General features: G+C 38.7%; 1 protein-coding gene across 4 annotated transcripts in view; it reads right to left on the minus strand.

Moving 5' to 3' along the window:
• FNIP1 (folliculin interacting protein 1) overlaps window positions 1–12,407 on the minus strand; it is a 99,907-nt gene that overhangs the window by 25,450 nt on the left and 62,050 nt on the right. For 3 of the 4 annotated variants that reach the window (XR_007243830.1, XM_048488523.1, XM_048488525.1), the window contains 7 exons: window positions 10,241–10,341; window positions 9,191–9,265; window positions 7,934–8,025; window positions 4,061–4,144; window positions 3,166–3,237; window positions 2,043–2,184; window positions 785–986 (listed from right to left, as the gene is read on the minus strand). Coding sequence is in view for 3 of the 4 variants with exons in the window: in XM_048488523.1 (XP_048344480.1) it covers window positions 785–986; window positions 2,043–2,184; window positions 3,166–3,237; window positions 4,061–4,144; window positions 7,934–8,025; window positions 9,191–9,265; window positions 10,241–10,341 (768 nt within the window). In the remaining variant the exon portion in view is untranslated. The remainder of the gene's footprint in view (window positions 1–784; window positions 987–2,042; window positions 2,185–3,165; window positions 3,238–4,060; window positions 4,145–7,933; window positions 8,026–9,190; window positions 9,266–10,240; window positions 10,342–12,407) is intronic. The other variant, XM_048488524.1, reaches the window with a different exon arrangement.

Genomic DNA, 12,407 nt, shown 5'->3' on the forward strand with positions numbered 1-12,407 from the left:
TGTTTATTTATGCTTGTTTATTTATTGGTTTTCTATTCCACCCCTTCCTAACTGTGGTCAGTTCAGGGTGGCTAATTTAACACATTGAACAATCAAAATTCACATACATTAAAAACTACAAATGACAATTCCCCTGGTGTCTAATACATCATATTCAACACCTGGTAACTAAGGAAGAAAAAATCTAATCAATATAGATAGAATGCATAAAATAACATAAAAACAAGGTAAGGATAAAGATAAGGGGGCCAGTAACAATGTAAGCACTGCTGCTCAATCAAAGGACTGGTGGAATATCTCTATCTTACAGGCCTTGCAGAACTGAACAAGATCTCAAGGGTTCGTGTCTGCACAGACAGAGTGTTCTACCAGGCCAGAGCTGAAAAAGTTGTAGCCCTGGTTGAGGACAGCTGGACACTACTAGGGCCAGGACCACCACCAAGTTGTTTCCAGTCAAGCATAGTGCTCTCCAGGGGTTAGATGAAACAGGTGATCCTGCAGTTACAATGGTCTCAGACCGTTTAAGGCTGTGGTGGCGAACCTTTGGCACTCCAGATGTTATGGACTACAATACTCATTAGCCCCTGCCAGCATTGCCAATTGGCCATGCTGGCAGGGGCAGATGGGAATTGTAGTCCATAACATCTGGAGTGCCAAAGGTTCGCCACCACTGGTTTAAGACTTTAAAGGTTAATTTGAAATCCTTAAACCTATCAGCATTACAAGCAACTAGGCATTTTATATGAGATTATCAATTCAAAGAGGTGGCAGTGGTAATATTCACCTGCTCTATTGCACTCTTCAGTTTGTTCATGTGACTCTCAAAAAGAGGGAAGTGTGAGAAAAAGAATTCATGAAATTTGCTGTTTTCGTCTTCATTCTTTGAAAGTGTGAATATCACCCCAATAGCTATTTTCTTTTTCCTGACAATTCCTGGATTCGGGCTGGAACTGTCATCTGACAAGTTAAAGCTTTCTTCCACAGACCTACAGGGAAATAAAACAATGGTATAACAAATTCCTTCCAAACTGCTTCCAGCAACAGCATAATTAGAATTTCAACATCTTACAATTTTACTAGTGATATAATTTTGTATTAATCAATCTGGACACGTTACTGATATTTGTACTATGATTTTATTGTATGCCTTGCTGTTAATAAAGGAAAGGGATTGTTAATAAAGGAAAGGGATTAAATCATCAGTAAAATATCACCTTTACTGGCATAGATGAACTGTAGAATACATTGAAGCACATAAACAAGGCTTTGGTGACAAGGTGGTATTTGTAGAGCTTCTATGAAACATTTGCTATTAATGGGATTTTTTTTTAAAAGCCATCTCTCTCTTTCATAGTATAGATTTATTGTTTGGGTTACTGTTTTATGTGTAGTGTTTTATGTTATGCATATAGGTGTCCCTAGATAGGTGCAGTTATCCCTTGACAGTTGATATTGAAAGTTTATTATATATTCACATATCAGGCTATTGTATATTTGATCAATTATGTGACACATACTCATCACAAATAATTGGTTTTAAATGTGTTAGGATTACCATATGCTTGGCTTTCATTTAGTATGAAAATTTGTTCCTTTTTCTTCCATTATTCCACCCCTTGTCTCCCAATTAGGCCTTTTATCCCATGAACTGCAATGAATATTATAAAGGTACAAATAAAACTAGATTAACAACTAGATTCTGATTAAATCGGGTTTTATGTATATCTGGATTTAGTACTAATGTGTGAAAAGCAATTACACTGATACTGTCAGCAACGGGGTAGATTTTCTTACATTTCTAGTCCTCCTCCAGATCTCTAGCAAAAGTCTTACTATTTTACAGTTGCATCCAACAAACTTTGAATAGAAAATTATAAATTAAAATACAACACCTTTGACATTCAATAAACTTCAAAGAACTTATAAGACTTTCAGAAAATACATCCAGGAATTAAGCTTGAGGTATCCATCCAAATAAATAAACCAATATCATGTGTGAATTTAAAAGCTGCGCTTCCTGTCAACCAAAATGTATAACTCACCATCTAGGGAAGACCCCATTCTCCAAGCTGGTTGTCTGACTGCGACGCCAACGCCGTTGGTAATGATAACTGCTAGCACAGCTTCTGTTTAGCGAAGAGCCCGGAGATGGAAATGGAGTGATAAGCAGACTGCTAAGAGATGCTGTGACAAAGAAGAGGGAGAGAAACCCCTTTTTAAAATAAAACTTTTCAAAAACGGTTTTCAAAACAGTATTTTAGATCTATGTTGTGATGCTAACAGTAAACAGAGTATAAGTCTTCCTCCCTGAACAGAAACATGGGCAGGCTTGCCAAACCTGGGTTGGGAAATTCCTGGAAATTTGGAGGTGGAGTCTGGGAAGGGTGAGGTTTGGGGAGGGGAAGGACTTCAGCCAAGCATAGTACCTTAGTGTTCTCCCTCTAGAGTAGCCATTTTCCCCAGGTGAACTGATCACTGTAGTCTGGAGGATTAGTTGTAATTCCAGGAAATGTCCAGGCCCCAGCTGGAGCCTGGCAACCCTTGATTTAAGAGAGGCAGGTCTGTGTATTCAGCTTGTCAGTTTTGCTTATATTTAGGCCCCTAATCAAGTCCAATGCACTCCATTAGATCTTTAAACAGCAGGGCCTGGGAGCTTGAAATACAGCAGGATGGGTTGGCAGAAAAAATCTGCAACCCTTGAACAAACATATTGAAGATCCTGTGACTTGAATAGCACCTTGCACATAAAATTGCCAAAAAGAACATGGATAATGAGTGTATAAAAATTTCCCTCTTCATGCTGAAGATTTGTAACATTTGTCAATATGGAGCCCCTCGGGGACAGGGCGGTATAAAAGCTGAAAGTATAAATAAATAAATAAATAAATAAATAAATAAATAAATAAATAAATAAATAAATAAATAAATAAATAAATAAATAAATAAATAAATAAATATATATATATTAGTTTCAAAGACACTGGTATATACCACATAGATTACTTCCTCATATTTTCACAAATAATATTTTAACAAAAATGTTTGTGGAAGTAAAAACATCCTCAAGGTCATGAGTTTTGAGAGATCAAGCAGAAGCAACAAATAACACTTAATTACAGTATAGAAGGAAGAGTTCATTTAATTATTTTTTGATAAACGTATTACCAGATCTTGCAATTCCACTGTCTCTGTCTTCATTCAACTCCCTCCCAGGCATATCCATAGGGTTGCTGTGAACTATGAAGACAAGGTCACCAGTTAGCATGAGAACATGAAACATCTCTTTGGCTTCGTAGCACTCTATTTAATTATTCAAAAAATCATGCTAATTTGTTGCATTCATTTAGGAGTTTGAAAATGATCACATGGCACACGCACACACCCATCACCAAGAAAGGCTGCAAAGCCAAAAAAGTGCAAATGAAATCACATAACAAACGAGAAGTTAGCCATGGAGCAAAAGCACTCAATGCAAGTTACAAACAGAGACTAAAGAAGAAATCTATTTAAAAAACCAGCAGCACTATGGGTGCTTTAAGGCAAACAGGAGGTAGGTTTGGACTTCTGTTGCTTTTTCAACAGAGTTGGAAGCCATCTGTGTTTGCAGCCAGTCCTTACTACACAAACAATTAAATCCTAGCCATGCTGACAGAACTAAGATTTCATCACCCAGGTCAAAAGTCTCTTGATTGTAATTAATTTAAAAGTTATAAATTGTTCAGGTCTGTGGTGGGAAAGAATTAAATCAGCCATGGAAATAAAAGCCAGTTATTGCAAGGTTAAAAAAAAATTCAAGTTTGTAGTAACAGAAAAATATTATATTTTTATAATGGAATTCAAATTAAACCAACACTCGAATGACAAACATGAATTGTCACGAATTTGTAAGCCCTATGCAAATGATGGCTAGGGTTTCTTTATATATCATAGTTGCTTTTTCGGTCCACCGGGTCCTGATCTCTTAGTTTTTGTTTAAATGTATTTTATTTCCAAGGCCAAACTACAAAATCCACTCAACTTTGTGACACCAACTAGACTACCCACACAGCACATAGCAAACCTGCAAAGAAAGAGGCGCTCCGGATCAGGCGGAGCGGACCTTGTTCAGAGAATGCCCGCCTAGGGCTGCAAAGCTGTGAAAAACCTACATGGCAAAAATGTAAAATACATATGAGAGAATGATGTTAGTAAAGCAGAACAGCGTCTATGGGAGGGAACAAAAAAGACAAGCAAACACAAATGCAGACCCAGAAACATAGCAAAAATAGACTCAAATTACGAGGAGACCAGTTCTCCTGCTAGATTTGTTTTTGCTACCTCCATTCAAGTTCCCACCCCCCCAGCCTTAGATCTCTTCAGCATGTCTCTCTGTACCTTTGTACCTACCTGAGAGGAACAGGTTGGAATTCAAACAGCTGTCCATTGCTTTATTACTCTTTCTAAACCCACCACCTGATGACCCCCAGTAAGATTTCTCTCATCTGCTGGACTGCCTCTCATGGCACATATCTGATTAGCTCAATCCCATAATTCATGATCTCAGAGTCTACTTGGTACAGTGGCTGAAAGAGCTTAGCAGCTAAAGTGCCTCACTAACTGCTTTAAAACTTCCTTATAAAGTATCTTATAACTGGCTGCTGTCAGGATCTAAAAGGAATCTGGCCTGAGGGGACTAGTTCCAGCAGTGCTTGAATTCTAGCTGGGGAAATGAGCAAGGGAGGAAGACACTGGAGGGTTCATCTTTCTTGCCACTGCCAAAGGAACTGGACTGAGGAATCTACCTCTGAGTCCAGTACACTTTTGTAAAGGACTGATTCACACCAGAGGCGTAGCTGGGCCAAACTGCGCCAGTGCACAGTCTATACCCCCCCCCCCCCGGCCTTTTCTCGGCTGTATTTCCTTGCAGTTTCCACTTAAGAATCATAACTATATTCTAATTATTTTGCATCACTTATGTTCACTTATGAATGCTGTGCCCATAATCCTTATCTTGGGAGCATAGAAGAATCTGAGTGAAGACAGAAATCACATCCAAGTGGGAAGAAAGGGGACTTCACCTGTGCTTTCACAGGATAAGATAGGAAACACCTGAATATGGTGGTTAGTTTTTATTAGTACTTGCATTAGCAACAGATATCCTGGCACCTGACTCAGTCTGCATTCAAATATGTGAAAGGGCTTCAAAATTAAAAAAACCCCAGTATGGTAACCGCTACAGGTAACAAAAATACATTCTCATTCTCTCTTCCCCCCACCCCCCTTGCTAATAAAAAAGAAGATAATCATAAGAACTACTTGTTACTAAAAAGTGAGTGGGCTGGAAAAAAGTGTACATAGTATCCTTGGTAAGCACACAGTAACCTTTTAAAATAAGCGCTGGCAAGGATCAGAGGGTCACAAGTATTCTTTTTATTTAATTTACCTGCTGCAAATGTTCTGGTTACAGATTAACCTCATTTTTGGTCTGCCTTGCACTTGGATTCCTTGGCTCTGAAGCTCCAACTAAGCAAGTTCTGATGAATGGATCACACTCTGTTGCAGGTTTAATACAGATGCCAAGGGTACTGTCTCCTCATCTGAAATATTTATTATTGGCCACTGCCTATTCTGTTGAATCCCAGTTTAACATTCACACTTCCAGATTCAGAACTTGCATAACCAACAAAATACCACTATGTAATGTATTGTACAGTCCCAGGAAAAGACTGGTACTTTCTAAGCCCATTGATTCTAATTAAGATTGCACTGGTAAAGAGGCAGAACCAGTTAACATTTTGTCTAAACTTGTTACTTATGGAACTGTGTAGAACTGTTTCTTGTGCTACACTATAGTAAGATCCCACCAATACTCACAGGTACTGGATATGGACATGCCTGCTGACAAAATCAACTACTACTGTTAATTGAGACATTTGACTTATCCTTGTTTACATAACTCGACTGTTTTTGCACTAAACATTTTGTTTCCCAGCTATCTGCAAGCACAGTATATATCCAGTGCCCTGCCAGAAACTGGGGGAGGGGGGGACTGTATAATCCACAATCCTATAAACAGATATAAACCAGTAAATACCACTGAAGTACAAGCACAGCAGTTCTAGTGGTTTGAGAACCTCATACTGCTTTCACAACTATGAATATGTCAGAACAGTTTACTAGAAAAAGTTTTAAACTCTTATTAGAAGATTGAACTGAAATGACAGAGTACCCTACGCTGGCCATGGAACATCCAGCCACATTGAGACTGCATTTTGTGAAGAGCATTACTATATCGACCCTGTAGTTGTCACCGTGCTCCTGCCTGTAACCTACCCTCCATGGAGGCTTACGTCAGTTCAGTGAGAATTGGAGGTTCTGTGTGATATAAAGCTGCAGACAACAGGGGGAAACTCTTCCTAAGGCTGGCTCTGAAACAACCATCATGAGTCACCAGGAACAGCGTCACATATATTAATATATCAGGCTAGCAAGAAGAACTTGCTAAAATACAAAGCACAATAATCAGAATACTGTTTTAGTAAACTCGAAACATACAGGAATGGTGGAAATACCTGTGTGCCATAGCCTAAGAAAATAAATTGTATGCCCTTGCTCTTTATCCATCTATTAAAAGTCCTTCTGTTTCTACAAGCTGAGTGATATTGATTAAAGAAACTGTTTAAGATGGTATTTGAGAGCATGATTCATTTAAATACATGAAACAATCCCACTGGTGCTCTATTGGACTATTTATGAATGACCCTTTTAGCCCGGCTAAGTTGATGTGGGCAAGGAAGCCATCATTCTGAAGAGCCATCAGCTAATTAGATGAACTGTGGGTGCACCTTCAGAAAGAATTCTGTTCAAACAGATGGCCTTGAAAATGAAAGCATTGAATGGCAAAGGTGAGTGTTTTGATAAGATCATCATATTGCTCTGTTTGTTGGCACAGTGCAATTATGTAAGATTAATTAGGCTAGCAGGGAACACCTGCATGGATAAGGGCACCTAATCGCTACAAAACACAACAGTGAAAATAATCAAGATTAATAAAGCTCATTGTTCAAGTTTATGAAGTAACACTTAAAATAATTGGCAACAAAAACCATACAAAGTATTAGGAATAACTAGACTGGTCTGGTCTGAGAACAACTAAGGTATCATAATATGGCAAAGCTCTTCTAATCGGTTATTTCGGTGCTATCCCACTAACATGGCAACAGGGAGGAACATCAACAAGGAATGTAGAAAATTCAGAATGAGGCTACCATTCCTCCTCCCAAACAAGACAACCTATTAATTAATATTTCTTCCAAATGTAAAAATTACATTGGGAACCGAACTCATTTTGATTTTCAATGAAATTCACACAACAATTCTAAAGAATTATTACATGGAAACAGTGTCAACAGATTTCACATCATAGAAGCTTTATAGGGAAAACCACATGATGAGTATTCAACGCAGAGAGCATGCCCCATATTGATTGCAGCCAAATGCCAATAAGAGGAGCTACCATGTTCATTTCAACATGCTTATATTTGGTTGTATTTTATATGTGACTGTGACTTGGATCCAGTCTAAAATTTCCACTGCCTCCCCCTCCAGCCCAAAATGTCTGCTGAAAAAGAGTGGAATGGGGGACCCTAAAGAATAGTTTGAAAGGGGAGATGAAGGTCTGAGGCAGAAGGGGAAAGTTGACAGAAGTTATCCCTCTTTGGTAGGTGGAAATGACTAATGAGATCCAACCCTGTAAGTTTATTTTCACTACCTGACGATTTGAATTGATATCATTGGCCCCATTTAGCTCATCGAAGAGCCACACACAACTCCAGTTTTCAGAACACATCGAATCCTTCTGAAGTATTTATTTGTGTTCCTTGTTTTGCTTTTAATCACAGATCTTCCAAAAATTTTTGATATAAATAGCCCAAGAAAGGAAGCTTTTACTTACTTATGTTTCCAAGCAGTCCATTCATAATTGTACTGTGATCTGGCTTTAGCGTGTTACTATCCTGATTAATGAACTCAAGACTATCTTGAAGCCTACAAAAGATTTTTTAAAAATAGTTATTTGCATTCCGTTCCAGTATTGTTTGATTTTGTTCTCATCTGTAATCTGTACACATTTTGACCTATGGTCAAGGCAATAAAATTGTTTAATTTATTGACAGGCAAGACAAAGTACAGAAGCTAATTCTGAATATTTTTAAATGGCTTCTCAGCATTATTAGCCTGGAACTATTTCATCCTTCAAGTGTCACAATGTAAAGATGACTTGAACAGCAAACAGACAAGTGGCATCCCATTCCAAGCAAGAGAGGGAAATCTCTATCTCAGTATGCCCTTTCTATCCATTTTCTTTGCACATCTTATAAACTGTGCCTCATGCCATGTAGCAACTTTTCAATTGCTCAACAGTGTCAGGCAAGTAATGTTCTCAGTTACTTTCAACATATTTTCCTTCCTTTATTTTTAACAAGCACCTTTCCTATACCAGCACTCAGGCCAGCACTCCTAAATTGTCAGCCAAGCAGCCAAATGCATTGAAAGGGAGAGGGGACATTGGTTTGCACTAAAGAATACTGTCTTATTAGTGCAGGGCTTCTGAACAAAATGGTGCAAAGGATACACAAGAGAGAAAATCCACCATGTAAAGCCATTAGCAGCATGAAAAGCAACCACAGAAGTGATCTGCTTCCCATTTAATTATGCATACTTTTTGTAATTTGTTTCTGACCTAACTTTGTAATTTGTTTCGGGGGGGGGGGTTCATGTGGCCACAGCTTACATATGTAAGGATGGGGTCCATGACAGAGGAAAGAAAAAGGGTTAATGGAAGAATGAGCAGACAACCTGTTTTTTTCCTCCATTCGCCCTTCCCCTCATGGATCAGCCCAGGAGACAGGGTGCTATTATGAGACAATTTTTTAAAAAATAGCCTTGATCTGGAGCAGGATGAGGAACCAAAAATGGGCACAACTGAAGAGCCATTTATCAAAAAGCAGATGGGAAGGGGTGGGATGAGGTGAAATGACTTCTGCAACTCCCCACAGACAGACAAGAGTGTCAGGCATTCCAAAGAATACAAAATTGGCTTAGCAGAGATCTCCTTTTTCTCTCGTTTTGGCCAGAAGGTTTGTTGAGCACTCTCTCTTTTTCATTTAATCTACAATAAACATAGTTCAGATAGCATCTCTAAGACACTCACGTGTTTAAACTTCCATAGATACTACTTCCAGTTCGAGCTGTAAAAACTTTGCTTAACATAAGCTGTGGAGGTGAGCTGTGAGGCAAAAATATATCATTATTAAAGATATATTGTCTTCATTCGTCTGTTGAGCAGAATATCAGAGTCATAAACACTTCAAGACAGGAAACTGTTCTTTATTCAATGACTGAAAAATAATTTTCTGCCTCGCGTTACTTGGTACATGACACTGTCACAGTTAACAATACATTTATTTACTGTTTTATCATATAACACTCTTTTCCAGTGAGTGAAGGTTAACATAAAAAGGTTAGAATGTATGTATACTCAGTGGCCATTCTATTCATACCTCTGATGTTTCTGCCTGAAATTAAGATGTATTCTAACTAATTAGTGCAATATGTGGTAATCTAATTTGGTAATCTTGTGCTTATTCTTCACTTAAGGGTTCACTTGACGGTTCAAATCCAAGCTGGCTTGGGCGGTCCTCTATAGGCTCAAATTTGTCTACTATCTTGAGTTTCAATGATAGTGAATTTTATGTACAAGTAAAATTGTTTTTTAAATGTTTGTGTGTCGCCCTGTGCCCGAACCAAATCGGGGAGGGTGGGATATAAATTTAATAAAATAAAAATAAATAGAAAAAACAACATCAATGGCAAACAACATATACATTAAGATAAGGAAGGGGAAACAGGATCAGACTTCCTGGACCCACCCCAACTTCCACATATTGATCAGGACTTGTGCATAAATGGGTAGACATGCAGGCTGTTCTGGATGCTCATTTTGTACCTTTGCAAAAACGGACAGTAAGGGATCACATATTCAAATTTCCTGTGCAAATATTTTTGATGATGATGATAACCTGATGCAGGATCACCAGACATGGTTCCATTCACCCCCCTCATTCTGTCATTTCTACACTGTTCAACTGTCTTTATGGTGTCAGTGACAATAATGGGTACCTGAGACACTTCTACTCCTATGAGAGTACTGAATTCAACAAAATGAGATCCTTTGGGAAAGTTCTGCAAACAGAAGTCTTACCGTATGTGATGGATTTTTAGGGTTGAACCTTTGTAGCTCATAGCCACAGAACCAAACATCATCTCCCCAAGCATATTAGCATCTGAAGAACACCGGGAGCCCTGAAATATGCCATTAATTATTATGTGGCACAGTTTATCACTCTTTGAACACAGGTAAAATAAATGTTATTTTGAACTAGTAAACAAATAAACAAATGACTGAAAAATAATTTTCAGCCTCACCTTACTTGGTACATGTAAACAAATAATCAAGAACATTTGATGGAAGATACATAAGATACATATTTTCAGCACATGAACACATAAACTAAATTAGACTATCTACTCAAACTAGAACCAGCATTCCAGAGTCTCAGAGGGTCTTTCATATCACCCATTGCCTGGGCCTTACTGGAGATAGTGGGGATGGAACCTGGGATCTTCTGCATGCCAAGCAGGTATTCTACCACTGAGCTATGGCCCTTGCACTCTTACATTTCATAAAATGATACACAATGGATGGTATTGCTGAACTTTGGCTATTGTCCATGACTCCTAATACATAATGATTCTACTGCTACCTCTCTTGGCCATTTACTGCCACTTGCCTCACATTTTGGGCTGGGCAGCAGCAGCAGCACTACAAGTCTCAGAAACCCAATATCCTCCCCTCATCCTGTCCTATTTCTGAAGTAGCCCCAAAGAAACTGGGTTCTTCCCATCCCTGTTATTTGCTCATCCTTGCATAAAAGAAATGATTTTGTATTTGTAATGGCTGGGGAGAATTTATAAGATAATACTAATATGTTATAAATTGACTAACTTAATTCACCACAACCCATCTGTTCTCAGTTTTTAATTGGCAACATCAGCAATAAAAAACAGGAGTGCAGAATTTCACACACATTTAACACCTGATTAAAAATCATTAATATTGGGTACCAGTCAAATGTGTCACTCAACCTACGGTGCTCCAGATGTTCATGGACTACAATTCCCATCAGCCCCTGCCAGCACAGCCAATTAGCCATGCTGGCAGGGACTAATGGGAATTGTAGTCCATAAACATCTGGAGCACCATAGGTTGCCCACCCCTACTCTACAGAATAAAATATACTTCAGCAGTTTGATTGTCCGCTTTGGTATTTACTGACATTAAAACAGAAAGGTTTTCAGTTGATGGAGGGAAGAATATTCTGTACCTAAAATATTTTATCACATCTGAAATGCAGTTTGATTTTTATAAAATATAATGGTTTTATGAAACAAAGTAGAAATCATATATCTAATTCTAAACTTGGTCTCAGAATATAGGCCAAAAAAAGACACATTGAAGCCAGGGCCACAAAATGGAGATTTTGTACAAACATCCTCCTTTAAAAAGAAACAGTGCCTGTGAAGGCACAACAATTCCAATACGAACAAAAAAATGCTGAACAAGATTTTGTGGCACCATGCCCTTGAAGCTATTGGCATGGAAACTGCTTGCAGCTGAAGGAGGACATGTTAGTGTCAAACCATATACAGCTTTAAAGGTCAATACCAGCACCATGAATTGTGACCATAATCAGACTGGGAACCAATGCAGAAAGCCCAAGACTGAAATGATATGGTCCTATAACCCACTACAGTCAATAACCTGATTGTACCAATTGAAGTTTTCAAGCACTTTTCAAGGGAAGCCCCATGCAGCACTATAATAATCAAATCTCAATGTAACAAGAGCATGAGCCATAGTGGCAGGAGCTTTTCTGCCCAGTAAATCTGAAGCAGGCGAACCAGTCAAAGTTGGTAAAAGGGACTTCTAGCCAAGCTACCTTCTTATCCAGCAGTAGTCCTGGGTCCAAGAACACATTTCCAAATAGTTGTGGCATGCAAACATTTGTATTTTAATATTTTTGTCTATTAAAAAAAGGTAAAGTTTCCCCTTCAGACCCTGGGGTACCACTGCGAGCAGTGATTTTATAGGCAAGCCTTTTTTGTGGGGTAGTTTGCCATTGGTTTTCCCGGCTATTCTTTACCCCCTAGCTATGAGCTAGGTACTCATTTACCGACCAAGAGATGGATGGATGGCTGAATTGGCCATGAGCCAGCTGCCAGGATATCTGACCCACAGGGGGCTCGAACTCCTGACCGTGTGAGTGGCAGTGCAAGCTCTTAACTACTATGCCACGTGGCTCCTATCT

This window comes from Sphaerodactylus townsendi, linkage group LG03, assembly GCF_021028975.2.
Source record: "Sphaerodactylus townsendi isolate TG3544 linkage group LG03, MPM_Stown_v2.3, whole genome shotgun sequence".
In the NCBI taxonomy this organism is placed as follows: Eukaryota; Metazoa; Chordata; class Lepidosauria; order Squamata; family Sphaerodactylidae; genus Sphaerodactylus; species Sphaerodactylus townsendi.